This window comes from Thalassophryne amazonica, chromosome 8 (genome assembly GCF_902500255.1).
Source record: "Thalassophryne amazonica chromosome 8, fThaAma1.1, whole genome shotgun sequence".
Classification (NCBI taxonomy): Eukaryota; Metazoa; Chordata; class Actinopteri; order Batrachoidiformes; family Batrachoididae; genus Thalassophryne; species Thalassophryne amazonica.
In genome coordinates this window covers 11,608,471-11,625,187 of record NC_047110.1, presented here as the reverse complement: position 1 = coordinate 11,625,187, position 16,717 = coordinate 11,608,471, and the positions used below count along the sequence as shown (strand labels likewise).

At 45.8% G+C, this 16,717-nt stretch overlaps 1 protein-coding gene across 1 annotated transcript in view; it reads left to right on the top strand.

Annotated features, from left to right (window-relative positions):
- cav1 (caveolin 1) overlaps positions 1-16,391 on the top strand; it is a 38,003-nt gene extending 21,612 nt beyond the window's left edge. The window contains exon 3 of the mRNA XM_034175738.1: positions 14,505-16,391. Within this exon, the coding sequence (XP_034031629.1) occupies positions 14,505-14,846 (342 nt within the window). The 3' untranslated portion in view covers positions 14,847-16,391. The remainder of the gene's footprint in view (positions 1-14,504) is intronic.
- Positions 16,392-16,717: the final 326 nt, after the last annotated feature.

The following is a 16,717-nucleotide window of genomic DNA, read 5'->3' as shown; positions in this document are numbered from 1 at the left end:
GCCGTCGGGTGCGCGGCTGTCACACAGCGTAGTGTCTGCTCCAGTTCCTGATTGGCCCGCTCTGCCTGCCCGTTGGTCTGGGGGTGGTACCCGGACGAGAGGCTGACCGTGGCCCCCAGTTCCCGGCAGAAGCTCCTCCAGACGTGCGAGGTGAACTGGGGACCGCGATCGGAGACGATGTCTGATGGTATCCCATGCAGACGGACGACGTGGTGGACCAAGAGGTCCGCGGTCTCCTGGGCCGTTGGTAGCTTCGGGAGGGCCACGAAGTGGGCCGCCTTGGAGAAACGGTCCACTACCGTGAAGACGACGGTGTTTCCCTGGGACGGCGGGAGGCCCGTGACAAAGTCCAGGCCGATGTGGGACCAGGGGCGATGTGGGACGGGCAGCGGCTGTAGCAACCCTGAGGTCTTTTGGTGGTTGGCCTTGCCCCTGGCGCAGGTGGTACAGGCCTGGACGTAGTCCCGGACGTCGGCCTCCAAGGACGCCTACCAGAAGCGCTGCCGGACGACTGCCACGGTCCTTTGCACCCCAGGGTGACAGGAGAGCTTAGAACCGTGACAGAAGTCCAGTACTGCAGCTCTGGCTTCCGGTGGGACGTAGAGTCTGTTCTTTGGTCCGGTTCCGGGGTCCGGGTCACGGGTCAGGGCCTCCCGGATGGTCTTCTCCACGTCCCAGGTAAGGGCGGCCACGATAGCGGACTCCGGGATGATGGGATCCGGGGGATCCGACGGTTCCGTTTTGACTTCGTCTTCGTGTACCCGGGACAATGCATCCGATCTTTGATTCTTGGTCCCGGGACGGTAGGTAATCCGGAAGTCAAAACGGCCAAAGAACAGTGACCAGCGGGCTTGCCTGGGGTTCAGCCGCTTGGCGGTCCTGATGTACTCCAGGTTCCAATGGTCAGTGAAAACCGTGAATGGCACGGCAGTTCCCTCCAACAGATGTCTCCACTCTTCGAGGGCCTCTTTCACCGCAAGGAGTTCCCGATTGCCGACGTCATAGTTCCGTTCAGCGGGGGTCAACCTGCGGGAAAAATAGGCACACGGGTGAAGGACCTTATCGGTCTTCCCGCTCTGGGAGAGCACCGCTCCTATCCCTGAGTCCGAGGCATCCACTTCAACCACTAACTGGCGGCTAGGATCGGGCTGCACCAGAACTGGTGCAGACGAAAAGCGCCGTTTCAACTCCTTGAACGCGGCTTCGCACCGATCCGACCAGGTGAAGGGGATTTTTGGTGAGGTCAGGGCTGTCAGGGGGCTAACTACCTGACTGTAGCCCTTAATGAACCTCCTGTAGAAATTAGCAAAGCCGAGGAACTGTTGCAGCTTCCTACGGCTTGTGGGTTGGGGCCAATCTCTCACCGCCGCAACCTTGGCCGGATCAGGGGCGACGGAGTTAGAGGAGATGATAAACCCCAAGAAGGACAAAGAAGTGCGGTGGAACTCACACTTCTCGCCCTTCACAAACAGGCGGTTCTCCAACAACCGCTGTAGGACCTGACGGACATGCCGGACATGAGTCTCAGGATCCGGGGAAAAGATGAGTATATCGTCTAGATACACGAAGACGAACCGGTGCAGGAAGTCCCGCAAGACATCGTTTACCAATGCTTGGAAAGTCGCGGGAGCATTAGTGAGACCGAACGGCATGACCAGGTACTCGAAATGACCTAACGGGGTGTTAAATGCCGTCTTCCATTCGTCTCCCTTCCGGATCCGAACCAAATGATACGCATTCCTAAGATCAAGCTTGGTGAAGATTTTGGCTCCATGCAAGGGGGTGAACACTGAATCCAACAAGGGCAACGGGTATCGGTTGCGAACCGTGATTTCGTTCAACCCCCTGTAATCAATGCATGGACGAAGCCCGCCATCTTTTTTACCCACAAAAAAGAAACCCGCACCCATCGGAGAGGTGGAATTCCGGATCAACCCGGCAGCTAATGAGTCCCGGATGTAGGTCTCCATTGATTCGCGTTCCGGCCGTGAGAGGTTGTACAGCCTACTGGACGGGAACTCACTGCCTGGAACCAAATCAATGGCACAATCATACGGGCGGTGGGGAGGAAGCGTGAGAGCCAGATCCTTGCTGAACACGTCAGCGAGGTCATGGTACTCCGCCGGCACCGCCTTCAGATTGGGCGGGACTCGGACCTCCTCCTTAGCGTGGGAGCCGGGAGGAACCGAGGAACCTAGACACTCCCGATGGCAGGTCTCGCTCCACTGTACCACTACCCCGGACGGCCAATCGATCCGGGGATTGTGCTTTAGCATCCAGGGAAAACCCAGAACCACACGGGAGGTGGCCTGAGTCACAAAGAACTCGATCACCTCCCGGTGGTTACCTGACACCACCAGAGTTACTGGAGGTGTCTTATGTGTGATCGGTGGGAGTAGGGAGCCATCTAGTGCCCGAACCTGTACAGGCGAGGTAAGAGCCACCAGAGGGAGCCCTATCTCCCTGGCCCATCTGCTGTCTAGCAGATTCCCTTCAGAGCCCATGTCCACCAGTGCTGGGGCCTTCAGGGTTGAATCCTCATACAGGATTGTGACTGGGAGTCGTGTGGCAATGTGGGTGTGTCCCACGTGAATGTTTTGGCCCACCCCTGGCCCAGTCTCTAGGGGCGGGCGTTGGAGTTTAACCGCTCGGGGCAGTCGTTTGCAAGATGCTCACTCGAGCCACAAACAAAACAAGCTCCATAGGCCCGCCTCCTTTGTGCTCCAGGTGCCCTAAATGTTGCCCTGCTCGTGTCCATAGCTTCGTCAGCAGGGGGAGCCGTAGGCGCACGGAGCGCAGGAACAGAGGAGCGTGGGGAGGGCGGAGCTCGGTCGGAACCGGAAGGGAGAGGGACGACGCGTGCCTGGCCACGCCCTTCGCCTCGTTCCCGACGGCGTTCTTCTAACCGGTTGTCGAGTCGTATGACCAGATCGATGAGCCCATCTAAATCCCGCGGTTCGTCCTTCGCCACCAGATGCTCTTTTAGGACCAGTGACAGTCCGTTTACAAAGGCGGCGCGGAGGGCAGTGCTATTCCAGCCGGATCTCGCCGCCGCGATGCGGAAGGCGACTGCATAGGCAGCTGCACTCCGACGCCCCTGTCTCATTGACAGTAGCGCGGTTGAAGCGGTCTCTCCTCTGTTGGGGTGGTCGAACACTGTTCTGAGCTCCCGCACAAACCCATCGTACGTATGAAGGAGCCGTGAGGTCTGCTCCCAGAGCGCTGTAGCCCAAGCGCGTGCCTCCCCGCGAAGCAGGTTTATTACATAAGCTACTTTGCTAGCGTCAGTCGCGTACATCACGGGACGCTGTGCGAAGACGAGCGAACACTGCATCAGAAAATCCGCGCACGTCTCCACACAGCCTCCGTACGGTTCTGGAGGGCTTATGTAAGCTTCTGGGGACGGAGGAAGGGACCGTTGAACGACCAGTGGGACGTCGCTATCACGCGCAGGGTCCTCGGGAGGGAGAGCCGCAGCGGCGCCCGGAGGGCGCGCTTCCACTTGTGCGGCGAGAGCCTCCACCCTGCGGTTTAGGAGAACGTGCTGCTCGGTCATTAAATCGATCCGAGTGGTGAAAGCGGTGAGGATCCTCTGCAACTCACCGATTACCCCTCCCGAAGACGCCGACGCGCCCTGTTCTTCCATTGGCCGTTCAACAGCCGGTTGACGCCCCTCGGGATCCATGACGCTGGCCGAGATATCCTGTTGTGAAAGTGTAGGAACACGGACCCACAACAGGGGGCGCAAATGAACGGACAATGGAGAAGGTGACTAACAAGGTTTTACTGTTGTGAAACGTGCACAACTAATACAACAATTGACAATGTGGGGGTAAGCCGAATTCCACTGGTGTCGTGTGGGCAGGCTCGAAGGTAGGAGACGTCCGTCCAAGTCGAACCGGAACCACCCGGGTTTCCTCTGCCACCGAACCCTGGAAGTACTGGAACCGCCAAGTCCCGAATTCCCAGGTGGCCACTGCCTCCGCTCGTCGGATCCGGTACTGCTGGCAAGAAAACAGTAGACACACAGGTGTGGGTGCGGCTGCACCCAGTAACACAGAGGAGGGGAGAAGTCGCCTCCACCTCACGTCACAATGCTGCAGGAAGGTGAGTACTTATCTGAAGCTACGGCTTCTTGTAAACAGCTGTCCTGCAATGCTCAACAAGAAAGATAATATAATAATGTACGAAGTACAGCAGAGAATGTTACCTTTATCTTAAGGCGATATCTCGGCACTGAGGTGGAGACGCCGTCCTACTGATATACCTCCGTGCTGAGTGGAACAGCTGTGTCCAGTGATGGGTGACAGCTGTCACCCAGGCTGCTCCCATAAGGTGGCAGCGCCCTCTGGTGCCTGGAGCCCGCACTCCAGGCAGGGCGCCCTCTGGTGGTGGTGGGCCAGCAGTACCTCCTCTTCAGCGGCCCACACAACAACAAAATCAGCATTAAAGGCCACACAGAGAAAATATCAGAAATGTGACAACCCAACTGTATTGATTATCAAAGGTATTAAGGGTCATTGTCAGATGTACACACTTCCTGAGGGACATTCTCGTTGTGTTACAGTATGTAACTAGTATAGATAAATGTTATAATTACTGCATCAGGATAGGGTTTTTATTACTTTGAATTAGAATTTCAGCAGAATGTTGTGCTTCACATTTTTGAAAATAGGTTTCTTATGGCATTTGATTACAGTGATTATCTTCACACAAACATAGTGTGTGACATCATAACAAAATGTAATTTGTTTTCCTTCTTTGATTTTTTTTTTTTTATTATTATTAAGTTGTCCTCACTCCTTCCAAACAGCAGATGTTTCACTTTGAAGTGAAGCCCTTCACTTTTCCATTTCAAGCCTGACACTGGATGTTATCTCTGTGACTTATTGATATTACAGCCATCAGCCGTCACGAGTCCAGCTGACGTGGCAGACAAGACGCTGTCGCCATGGAACTGTCAGCTAAATATTGACTCTGTGTGCTGAGAAGCTCATGTTAAGCAGGAGAGACACAGAGAGGGTGTGTTTTGGATTTACATTAGGGCACTGTCGTTTAAACCTGACTGGTCACACTGTGTCCCTTATAACGACTGACATGATAGTGCAGCAGATAACTTAGACGTTACGCTTTTGAATAAACACAGCGTTCACTTAAATTTTCAATAGGCAGCCAAGTAGAGGGTCAATTGAAGAATTACACAGGGGTCAAAATTTAAAAATGGTCTAATCATATTTGTCTGATCATAAAGTTTCCAAAAATGTATATTTTGGACTATCTATGACTAAATTCTATGACATTATTGAATACAAATAGCAAAAATGGTGACAAAGGTCAATATTATCAGTTATCAAGTTGTTTTACCAATGAATACACCGGCATTCGGCCTCAGGGTGTATGGTTTTCTTCAGGGTGTAAAAAGCCAAAGCCATATTCATTGGTAAAATAACTTGATAACGATTTTATCATATACAGTGGTCCATCGTTTATCGCGGGCGTTACATTCTAAAAATAACCCGCGATAGGCAAAATCTGCGAAGTAGTCAGCGTTATTTTTTTACAATTATTATAGGTGTTTTAAGGCTGTTAAACCCCTCACTACACACTTTATACAGTTTTCTCAAACAGGCATTAACATTTTGTCACTTTTCTCTCCTGTGTAAACACTCAAAGTTCAAACCTTAGTAGAAAAAAAATAGAATGTTTTCCTATAAATAATTATGATGGCTTTTAGAACTAACAAATTTAATTTTAAGGATCAACCTACGAGGTTGGTCATGTAAAAAATGATTAATAGTGACTCACCAGTATTTCACAGTTCCTCTGACCATGCCTCTTCGTCGTGGTGCCGCTCCGCTGTCCATCTGTGAAAAGGGTGTATTGCTATTTATCCTTTAGTGTTTTATCCAATCATATTGGCATATCATTTATAGGTATATGATAACAGTTTGTACAGAGGTCAAAAGATAAAGTTACTCCAATTTTGGTATAAAAAAGGTGATGCAAATTATTGGTTAAGCAAATTGGATTAATAAATGGAACAGATGTGACCATGCTGAACACTTGGTGTCCACAGTAAAGGTCAAGCAATGTCCATATCAATTGGATTCTATGACATATAACAATTTGCCCAGTAATATGATAACTAAGCATGGCACATGGTGCAAACTATTCCTTTTTTAAAATAATAATTTGGTTATAATTTTTATAATAATAATTTTGACCCCTGTGTTATTCTCCTATTGACTCCTACCTGGCCGCCGATTGAAAATTTAAGTGGGCACTCTGCTTTTTCAAGAGTAAAGTGGGCACTCTGCTTTTTCAAGAGTAATGTCTAAAGAGTATTTGTGCCTAATTTAATACTTGCATCACCATTTGAAAGATTCTTCTGGAAATACTCTCTTATCTGCTGCCTTAGGATGTGTAATATATTCTCAAACATGAAGCAAATTTGCCCCCTACTGGCTAGTTTCAGTAAGTAAGTAAGTGGTTTCTTTTGGTTTCTCCCTTTTTCTTTGGGGTTGCCAGCATAGATCTGATATGACGTGACATGTAGAGTGAAGCACAAGAGGCCATAAATCCTGTCAACTCAGTACAAGCAGACCTGGGGCCAAATACAATAGTATTTGTATTTGAAAATGCTTAAATACATTTTCGTAGTATTTGTATTTCTATTTTCTGGCATATGTGTTGTGAAAGTGTCGTGACACGGACCCACAACAGGGGGCGGTAATGAACGGACAATGGATAAGCCAAAAAGTAGCAATTTAATGTTGTGAATCGCACAACAAAGTACAGACAATAACAATATGGTGGAATGTCAATTATACACAAGGTGACTTGTGGGCAGGCTCCACGATAGAAGACGTCTGGCGAGAGAAGAGCCGGATCCCACACAGCTTCCACCACCAACGGATCTGAAGAACACCGGAGCCGCCAAGCCCTGCGCCCCAGGTGGCCACGGTCTTCAGCAGTCAGACCCGGTACTGCTGGCAGAGAACAGAAACAGTATTGATGAGTGCGAGTTCGCACACTCAGTAATCCCACTGTCAGTGTTTAGTTAGGAGGGAGCACCTCCACCTCCAATCACACACTCGTGCAGCTCCTGTTTAACCACTTATCTGGTTTGGGGTGTGAGGCGAAGCCGTCGCAGTCCACACCAAACGCCAATCCCACAGATAAGAACACACCACAGGAAAACGGCTGCAAAGAAGTTCAGATTGTTACTCAATGTAAGTCAGCAGAGAAGTTACCTGAATGGTAGTTGATTTCTCGGCGAGGAGGTGGAGTCGCAGTCCGGCCTTTATGGAGATGGTGATGAGTTGACTGAGTGACAGCTGGTGCTGATGAAGAGTGACAGCTGTCACTCCCAGTGGCTCCGGCGCCCTCTCGTGCTTGAAGTCCGCACTCCAAGCAGGGCGCCATCTGGTGGTGGTGGGCCAGCAGTACCTCCTCTTCAGCGGCCCACACAACAATATGGGGTCCTGGGTGGGGTACACACTGGACAAAATGCCAGTCTATCACAGGGCCACATATATAGACAGACAGACCACAAATACTGCAGACAGAAACACAATCACACCTACGGTCAATTTAAAGTTTCCAATCCACCGAACCTGCTTGTCTCTGGATGTGGGAAGAAGCCGGAGCACCTAGATGCGATCCCACAACCTTCTTGCTGTGAGGCAACACTGCTAACCACTAAGCCACCGTGCTGCCTCATTTACACCAATCAATCACAAATATTTTGCTGCTTCAGATCATGTTCCTTGACCATGATCTTTGACCAAACTTCTCCAAAATCTAATCACCTCCAGATGTCTATCCAAGTAATATGGCCCAAGCAGAGGGTCACCCCTTTGAGTCTGGTCTGCTTGAGGTTTCTTCCTCACAGGGAGTTTTTCCTTACCACTGTTGCTCTGGGTTAGGTTAGACCTTACCTGTGTGAAGCGCTTTGAGGCAACTCTGTTGTGATTTGGCGCTATATAAAGGAAAATAAATTGAATTGAAATTGAAATATTCCCACCAGGTGTGAAGGAAATCCATCCAGCTGTTTTTAAGTTACGTGTACCCCCCCCCCCACCCCCCCACACACACCAGTGAAAACAATGCCCCGCTGTTGCTGCCTCACAGACAAGCAGGATAATTACAATAATAAATCCAGTAATTATTGTCCACAGCATTCAGCTAAATGTGTTTCTTTGGACGTTGTGCAAATTTAAAGGCACCTCTGTGCATCCAAAATCAAAACTGACCTCTTATTAAAGAATTTCTTATATTTTCAGTATTTGTAACCATGAGCACACGTGTCTGATACCTGTGTTTTAAGTAGTAATCAAAGGTGGTGGAATCAGCCGCACTGCGGTGCAGCAGTGACGGCTGGGGCGTGGCTGTGACTGACAGCTGCTCTCAGCTAAATGAGAGTTGTCCCAGTGGCGGCAGTCTGTTAGTGTCTGTGCTGAATTAGGAGGCTTGATTAGCGTTTGACTTCCTGTGGTGGCTGTTTCAAACTTAGTAAGGTGGGCTGCAGTCATTTATTAAAGTCGGTCTCACCTCCCACAATGCACCATGTGCCATAGCAACCAGCACGAAGGGTAAAACAAACATCTGTTCAGTACTTCTGTGAAGACATGTCCTTGGCATTTCTGTGGTTCAGTCATGTCCAAAAACTGTTGTATCTTTGGTTGCACCAGGAGATCTGAGTTAGTAGGAGATCTGATATTTTACCTGATTCCCAGTGAGGCAACTGAGTCACAAAGAAGTGAGACATGTTTCCAGGCAGTTGAGGGACTTTGGTTCTTCAGCCAACACTATATGTATGACTCAGCCTCACTGTCTGTGTCATGGTGGCAGGTTTTAGAACACATTTTAGAACACGACTGGGTAAAGAGCCAGATGTCCCTCCAGAGTACGTGACTTGTGGGAGCTCCCCGGATAGCTAAATAAATTAGCACTAATGTTACATAGCAAACAGCCAGTGTTGGACCAAATTCTGTGAACCATCATCTTTGTGTGGCACCTGGTCAAAGCAGCTGCCAGTAGATACACCTTGACCTTGATAAGCAGTACTGCAACATAAAGTAATCGATCTGTCCATGTTAATATACAAATACAATTAATAAGAACAACCCCAGGTTTCTTTTCAGCACTGTAGCCAGGCTGACAAAGAGTCAGAGCTCTATTGAGCTGAGTATTCCATTAACTTTAACTAGTAATGACTTCATGACTTTCTTTGCTAACAAAATTTTAACTATTAGAGAAAAAATTACTCATAACCATGCCAAAGACGTATCGTTATCTTTGGCTGCTTTCAGTGATGCCGGTATTTGGTTAGACTCTTTCTCTCCGATTGTTCTGTCTGAGTTATTTTCATTAGTTACTTCATCCAAACCATCAACATGTCTATTAAACCCCATTCCTACCAGGCTGCTCAAGGAAGCCCTACCATTAATTAATGCTTCGATCTTAAATATGATCAATCTATCTTTGTTAGTTGGTTATGTACCACAGGCTTTTAAGGTGGCAGTAATTAAACCATTACTTAAAAAGCCATCACTTGACCCAGCTATCTTAGCTAATTATAGGCCAATCTCCAACCTTCCTTTTCTCTCAAAAATTCTTGAAAGGGTAGTTGTAAAACAGCTAACTGATCATCTGCAGAGGAATGGTCTATTTGAAGAATTTCAGTCAGGTTTTAGAATTCATCATAGTACAGAAACAGCATTAGTGAAGGTTACAAATGATCTTCTTATGGCCTCAGACAGTGGACTCATCTCTGTGCTTGTTCTGTTAGTTCTCAGTGCTGCTTTTGATACTGTTGACCATAAAATTTTATTACAGAGATTAGAGCATGCCATAGGTATTAAAGGCACTGCGCTGCGGTGGTTTGAATCATATTTGTCTAATAGATTACAATTTGTTCATGTAAATGGGGAATCTTCTTCACAGACTAAAGTTAATTATGGAGTTCCACAAGGTTCTGTGCTAGGACCAATTTTATTCACTTTATACATGCTTCCCTTAGGCAGTATTATTAGACGGTATTGCTTAAATTTTCATTGTTACGCAGATGATACCCAGCTTTATCTATCCATGAAGCCAGAGGACACACACCAATTAGCTAAACTGCAGGATTGTCTTACAGACACAAAAGACATGGATGACCTCTAATTTCCTGCTTTTAAACTCAGATAAAACTGAAGTTATTGTACTTGGCCCCACAAATCTTAGAAACATGGTGTCTAACCAGATCCTTACTCTGGATGGCATTACCCTGACCTCCAGCAATACTGTGAGAAATCTTGGAGTCATTTTTGATCAGGATATGTCATTCAAAGCGCATATTAAACAAATATGTAGGACTGCTTTTTGCATTTACGCAATATCTCTAAAATTAGAAAGGTCTTGTCTCAGAGTGATGCTGAAAAACTAATTCATGCATTTATTTCCTCTAGGCTGGACTATTGTAATTCATTATTATCAAGTTGTCCTAAAAGTTCCCTAAAAAAGCCTTCAGTTAATTCAAAATGCTGCAGCTAGAGTACTGACGGGGACTAGAAGGAGAGAGCATATCTCACCCATATTGGCCTCTCTTCATTGGCTTCCTGTTAATTCTAGAATAGAATTTAAAATTCTTCTTCTTATAAGGTTTTGAATAATCAGGTCCCATCTTATCTTAGGGACCTCGTAGTACCATATCACCCCAATAGAGCGCTTCGCTCTCAGACTGCAGGCTTACTTGTAGTTCCTAGGGTTTGTAAGAGTAGAATGGGAGGCAGAGCCTTCAGCTTTCAGGCTCCTCTCCTGTGGAACCAGCTCCCAATTCAGATCAGGGAGACAGACACCCTCTCTACTTTTAAGATTAGGCTTAAAACTTTCCTTTTTGCTAAAGCTTATAGTTAGGGCTGGATCAGGTGACCCTGAACCATCCCTTAGTTATGCTGCTATAGACGTAGACTGCTGGGGGGTTCCCATGATGCACTGTTTCTTTCTCTTTTTGCTCTGTATGCACCACTCTGCATTTAATCATTAGTGATCGATCTCTGCTCCCCTCCACAGCATGTCTTTTTCCTGGTTCTCTCCCTCAGCCCCAACCAGTCCCAGCAGAAGACTGCCCCTCCCTGAGCCTGGTTCTGCTGGAGGTTTCTTCCTGTTAAAAGGGAGTTTTTCCTTCCCACTGTAGCCAAGTGCTTGCTCACAGGGGGTCGTTTTGACCGTTGGGGTTTTACATAATTATTGTATGGCCTTGCCTTACAATATAAAGCGCCTTGGGGCAACTGTTTGTTGTGATTTGGCGCTATATAAAAAAAAATTGATTGATTGATTGATACGATTAAAACGATAAGAATATTTGCATTAAAAACACAAAATACCATTCAACAAGGATTCAGCTGAGATGATTGGTATGGCCAAACTTTCTTTCCATTGCACAAATGGACAACATTCGTTATTGGTTTTATATGACACCTACATGGATCTGTGTGACTTAATTTATTTTATTGATATTTTACTTAAAATTAGAGGCATCTTCTCAGAGCAAGAATCAGAGGCCAGCAGGACCCAGCAGTTAGTCTGCCCAGGAGACTTGCTGACAAACCTTGGAGTTCAGCAAGAGCCATTGAGGAGGTCTGGTTCTTCATCTGATAGGGTTCAACAGCTGCTAAAGATCTGCCTGTGAACACCACAACTGCTGGATTTTACCTCCTCATATCATCATATCATCATATTTACAAAAAGCTAATGGACACATGAGAGATGGAGAGGTGATGGTCTAGTGGTTAAGCAGTGGTCTAGAGACCAGTCTGGCCGGGAAATGACTGAGGGCCCTTGGGCAAAGTCCTTAATCCCCAAGCTGCTCCCGGTGTGCAGTGAACGCCTCGCATGGGAGCACCCTGACATCTGTGTGTGTGTGTGTGTGTGTGTGTGTGTGTGTGTGTGTGTGTGTGTGTGTGTGTGTGTGTGTGTGGTGTGTGTGTGTGTGTGTGTGTGTGTGTGTGAATATGTGAGGCATTACTCTAAAGCACTTTGAGATATTGATATAGATGTAAAAGCACTATATAAATGCAGTCCATTTACCATTTATATTCAGTACATTTATATGCAATACTCTAAAAATGCACAGCATACATGGGGCAAATAATGGCTGTAATGACATACAATCAAATGACAAGGATCTATTTAAATGCATTAATCCATGTCTAATGTCTTGCAAAACACCTTTACTCTGCTTCAATAAACTATATGTACTACCCTGTATGACAAGTTGAAGGTAGACGTCATCTTGAAGACTAGCTTTAGGGTTTTCTTTTCTGTTTTGTTTTGTTTTTTTGTTTTTTTTTATCCCCTTGAGCCCTAGAGCCTATTTCACCAAAATCACATACCCATACATTATGATTTATTTTTCAGCTTGTACAAGGTCAAAAATACAAACGTTTGGATCAGCTAAATTAGATTTTTTTTTTCCCAAAAAATGATTTCCGACTTATGTCTTTATTTGCATGGTGTTTCACTGCTGCACTGAGTGTTTCTTTCTCTTTTTGCTCTGTATGCACCACTCTGCATTTAATCATTAGTGATCGATCTCTGCTCCCCTCCACAGCATGTCTTTTTCCTGGTTCTCTCCCTCAGCCCCAACCAGTCCCAGCAGAAGACTGCCCCTCCCTGAGCCTGGTTCTGCTGGAGGTTTCTTCCTGTTAAAAGGGAGTTTTTCCTTCCCACTGTTGCCAAGTGCTTGCTCACAGGGGGTCGTTTTGACCGTTGGGGTTTTTTCCATAATTATTGTATGGCTTTGCCTTACAATATAAGGCGCCTTGGGGCAACTGTTGTGATGTGATTGAAGTGGATACTTTTGTAGAGGAGACTTCGCTTGACATTTTGATGTATAGTAAGTAAGTGTGTGTTGGTGTCAGCATTGGTTAGTTATGACTGTTCAAATGTTCCAAAACAGGGCAAGTCCCCAAATTTGGGGAGTCTAGGGTTTAAGAGGTTATTTATTTATTTATTTATTTATTTATTGCTGTTTCCTCCATAAAGTAAATCTTTGGGCAGGCAGTTTGGTAATTTCTTGCTATAGCTTGCATGACTTTTGCTGTAATACATTAAGTACCCTTGTACTTACTGTGTTACTGCTGGTTTGGCAGCAGCCCTATTCAAGGATTATTTATTGTCATACCATATGTGCTTCCACATGACATGATATGAAATTAAGTTTCAAAAGGTCCTGAGGGTTAAATAAACTAATACTATAATAGGGAATATAAGTAAATACGAGCAAGAAGAAAATAAAATAAACTTGCATAGTGCCCATGGGGATCCACGGGCTCTAGATTGGGCAGTGCTTATAGAAGAGGTAGCTGACATTTTTCAAGGGTGGTAATAAATTAAGCAAAGCTTGTACAATGAGTTAGAATGGTGTGTGAGTCCACAATGTTTTGAGAACATTTAGACCTCAAAAAAGTTTTAGAAGAGGAACTCAACCCTTTTATTTCCTGTTAATTATGGAAAATGTTAATATTAATTTGCTGTCTTAATGTATTTATAAATTGTTTAGGTTCTTATTAACATATACACACTGTTATTATTATTATTATCATCATTATCAGTATTTTATTATTATTATTATTATTATTAGTAGTAGTAGTAGTAGTAGTAGTAGTAGTATTTGTATTATTTCATTATCAGTATTTTATTATTATTATTATTATTATTATTAGATTTTGTCATTTTTCCTTATGGCATCATGAAATGACCTGACATATGGTTGGACATATGGCATATATTACCCCGTAATGTGCTAACTAAGCATGATAGATGGTGCAAGGATTATGAAAGTTGTAACAAATACCAATTTAGATCCCTACTGGATCCACAGCAGTGACCCCAAGCAACAAGAGGCAGCTAAAATGAAAAATGTACGTTATAAAATGTCAGTGAGTGTCAGTCAGATACAACATTCATGTACTACTCTACTGACAATACGTAGGGTTTTCAGGTAACAACTTTTTGTATTTTTGTAACTTGATGTTTTCTATGGTATCAATGAGATACTATCGTGATTTTTAGAGAATTATGAACTAATTATTAAAACTTATATGATGAAAGCCCAGTAATATATGTATTTCAAAGATGGAAAAAAAATAAATAAATGTTCCCATTTTTAACAATATAAATGTTCCTTTCACTGTCTATTGCAGTTTCTGGGGAGCACCTGAATGCATCATGATGGTGTAAATGTTCAAATGATTGTTGGTCAACTGTTCATCTCTGACTGCAGAAAATAAAAGCTGAGTGTCTGCTGTGGCTATCTGGCCCATCGTGCACCCCAAGCCGAATGGCAGTGATTCCCAGTTTGCTTTTCTCCCTGATCTGTTCTGATCTGATCTGATAAACAGTTGTGAGAGAAGAACCAGACTAAAAGTCCGGTTCATAGACTAAGACGTTGCAGGAATGTTAGGATATAATAAACTCGATGACTTATTGGTTTGTCCACATTCTTCTTCACTCAGGTGGACTTTGAGGATGTGATTGCTGAGCCGGCAGGGACCTACAGCTTCGACGGTGTGTGGAAGGCCAGCTTCACCACCTTCACCGTTACCAAGTACTGGTCCTACCGGCTGCTGACAGTGCTGGTGGGCATCCCTCTGGCACTGATCTGGGGTATCTTCTTTGCCATCCTGTCCTTCGTGCACATCTGGGCCGTGGTGCCTTGCCTCAAGAGCTACATGATTGAGATCCACTGCCTCAGTCGCGTCTACTCCATCGGCGTGCACACCTTCTGTGACCCGCTGTTCGAGGCCATGGGCAAGTGCTGCGGTAACATCCGGCTCCACACAATCAAGGAGGTGTAGCGTCTGAGCCGGGGAGGTTTAACAGAGAATGAAAGGGAGGACGGGAGGGCTGGAGCAACCGGCACTCATATGGAGGAAAAAGGCCAAAGAAGAGGTGAAAAGAACTCTGGGAAACGAGAGGGGAGGCGTTTTCGGAGCTTCACGGGGATGTTTGGAGTTGACACCTGTACCCGCCAACTGTTTTTTTTTTTTTCTCTCCAGTGGTGCATCCAGTGGGTGGGCAGAGGAAGTCAAAGGGTCATTCTCTGAGGGTTTTTGTTGTCCTTTTGTTTGTATTCCTTAATTTTTTCTATTCCTCACTGTCACCGTTGTCCTGCAAGTTTGCTGTTTTCTGTTCTGCGGAATTCGTTAGGCGGAACACACGGTGTAAATTCCTCTGATTCTTTCCAGTTTTTGGATTTGTTTGTGACATTGCTTTGAATGATTGTGTGATGGGGTGGAGCCGTGGGTTGGCGGTTTTCGGGTTAGTAAGCAGAGAGAAAGAAAGCGCTGCTGAGTTCCACCTGACTCCGCCAAAACAAAACAGTGCCGCGAACCTCCCCCCCCAACCATCCTCCCCTCCCTCACCCTCCACCCCATCCACTCAGCTTTCCAGCAGTCTAACACACTGTATCTGCCCTTGTTTCTGCACGCTCCTGTATTGCCCCGCCCACAAAGCACCATCCTCCACCGCCACGCCTGCCTGACCTGCCACTGAGGCAGAGGTGCCCTGCATCACCTCAGCGTGCCTCAGATTGCTTGCTGTCTGCATTAGCTTCTCCTGCGCCTCCACCTCAAGCTAAAGGGCTAAGAACTCGGTGCAAGCTTCATCATCCTCACAACCGTGTGTGACCGAGAATGTTAGCGTGTGAATTTAAGTGAAATTTACATCATTTTAGACCTTTATCATTTTAGACACTGCAATAAGTGAACGTGTTGTTTTTCTCCACTATGAATATGAATATGAAGAACTGATATCCGTGCCAACAAATGTACTGTGCTTTAAAGACTTTACTCTGGCCTCGACCCTGTGCACTAAACTGTGGAAAAGTTTTGTTAGTAAAAAAGCACTATGGAGAGAGATCATAAAATGTTCCTGCAGCAGTAGTAACATAAAGATGACCTTTGCACATTTTGCACGTAGAATGTGCGACATGTTACCACATTGTGTGGGGATTTTCTTATCCACTGTGGTACTTGCAGCACTTTTCCAGAGGATAATTAATACACAGGTTGACGAGCTGAAATAAAAACCCACAAGGTCGGAAATGGGACGTGTTTTGCATGATTGTTCTGGTTATAAATTTCTTTTGGCTTCCCCATTTTCTGTTGGTTTCTATATGACTGTGGATGCTGAAAAGGACTCGTTGAAAACTAAGCTTACTTCGACTCCGTCACCTTCAGTCTACCTGCTGTCTTCTCACAGGGATGAAAGCGTCATAGCACCTGTTTCTTGAATTGAGTTTGTAAGCTCTAAAGGTGATATTTTTATATGAATTTATTCTCCTTCCTTGCTTTTATTGTACAACAACACGCTGTGCACATTAAAGTTTAACATAATCCACGTTGTATTTGTTTATATCCTGAGTCACTGTCCACATGTTGACACCTCAGTATTTCTGTTTTACACACATGGATTTCAGGTCACACAGAAAGAGATAAAAGAGATACAAGAAAAGACCAAAATCATGTCAACGGTGTTTCTACGTCAGCACAGGTTCAAATGTTTAAACATCCTGTGTCTCACAGAACACAGTCCTTCTCACTGGGCGTGTCTTAGAGACTGGGCGTGTCTCACAGGCTGGGTGTGTCTCACAGAACACAGACCTCCTCACTGGCCGTGTCTCACAGACTGGGTGGGTCTCACAGACAGGGTGTGTCTCACAGACCGG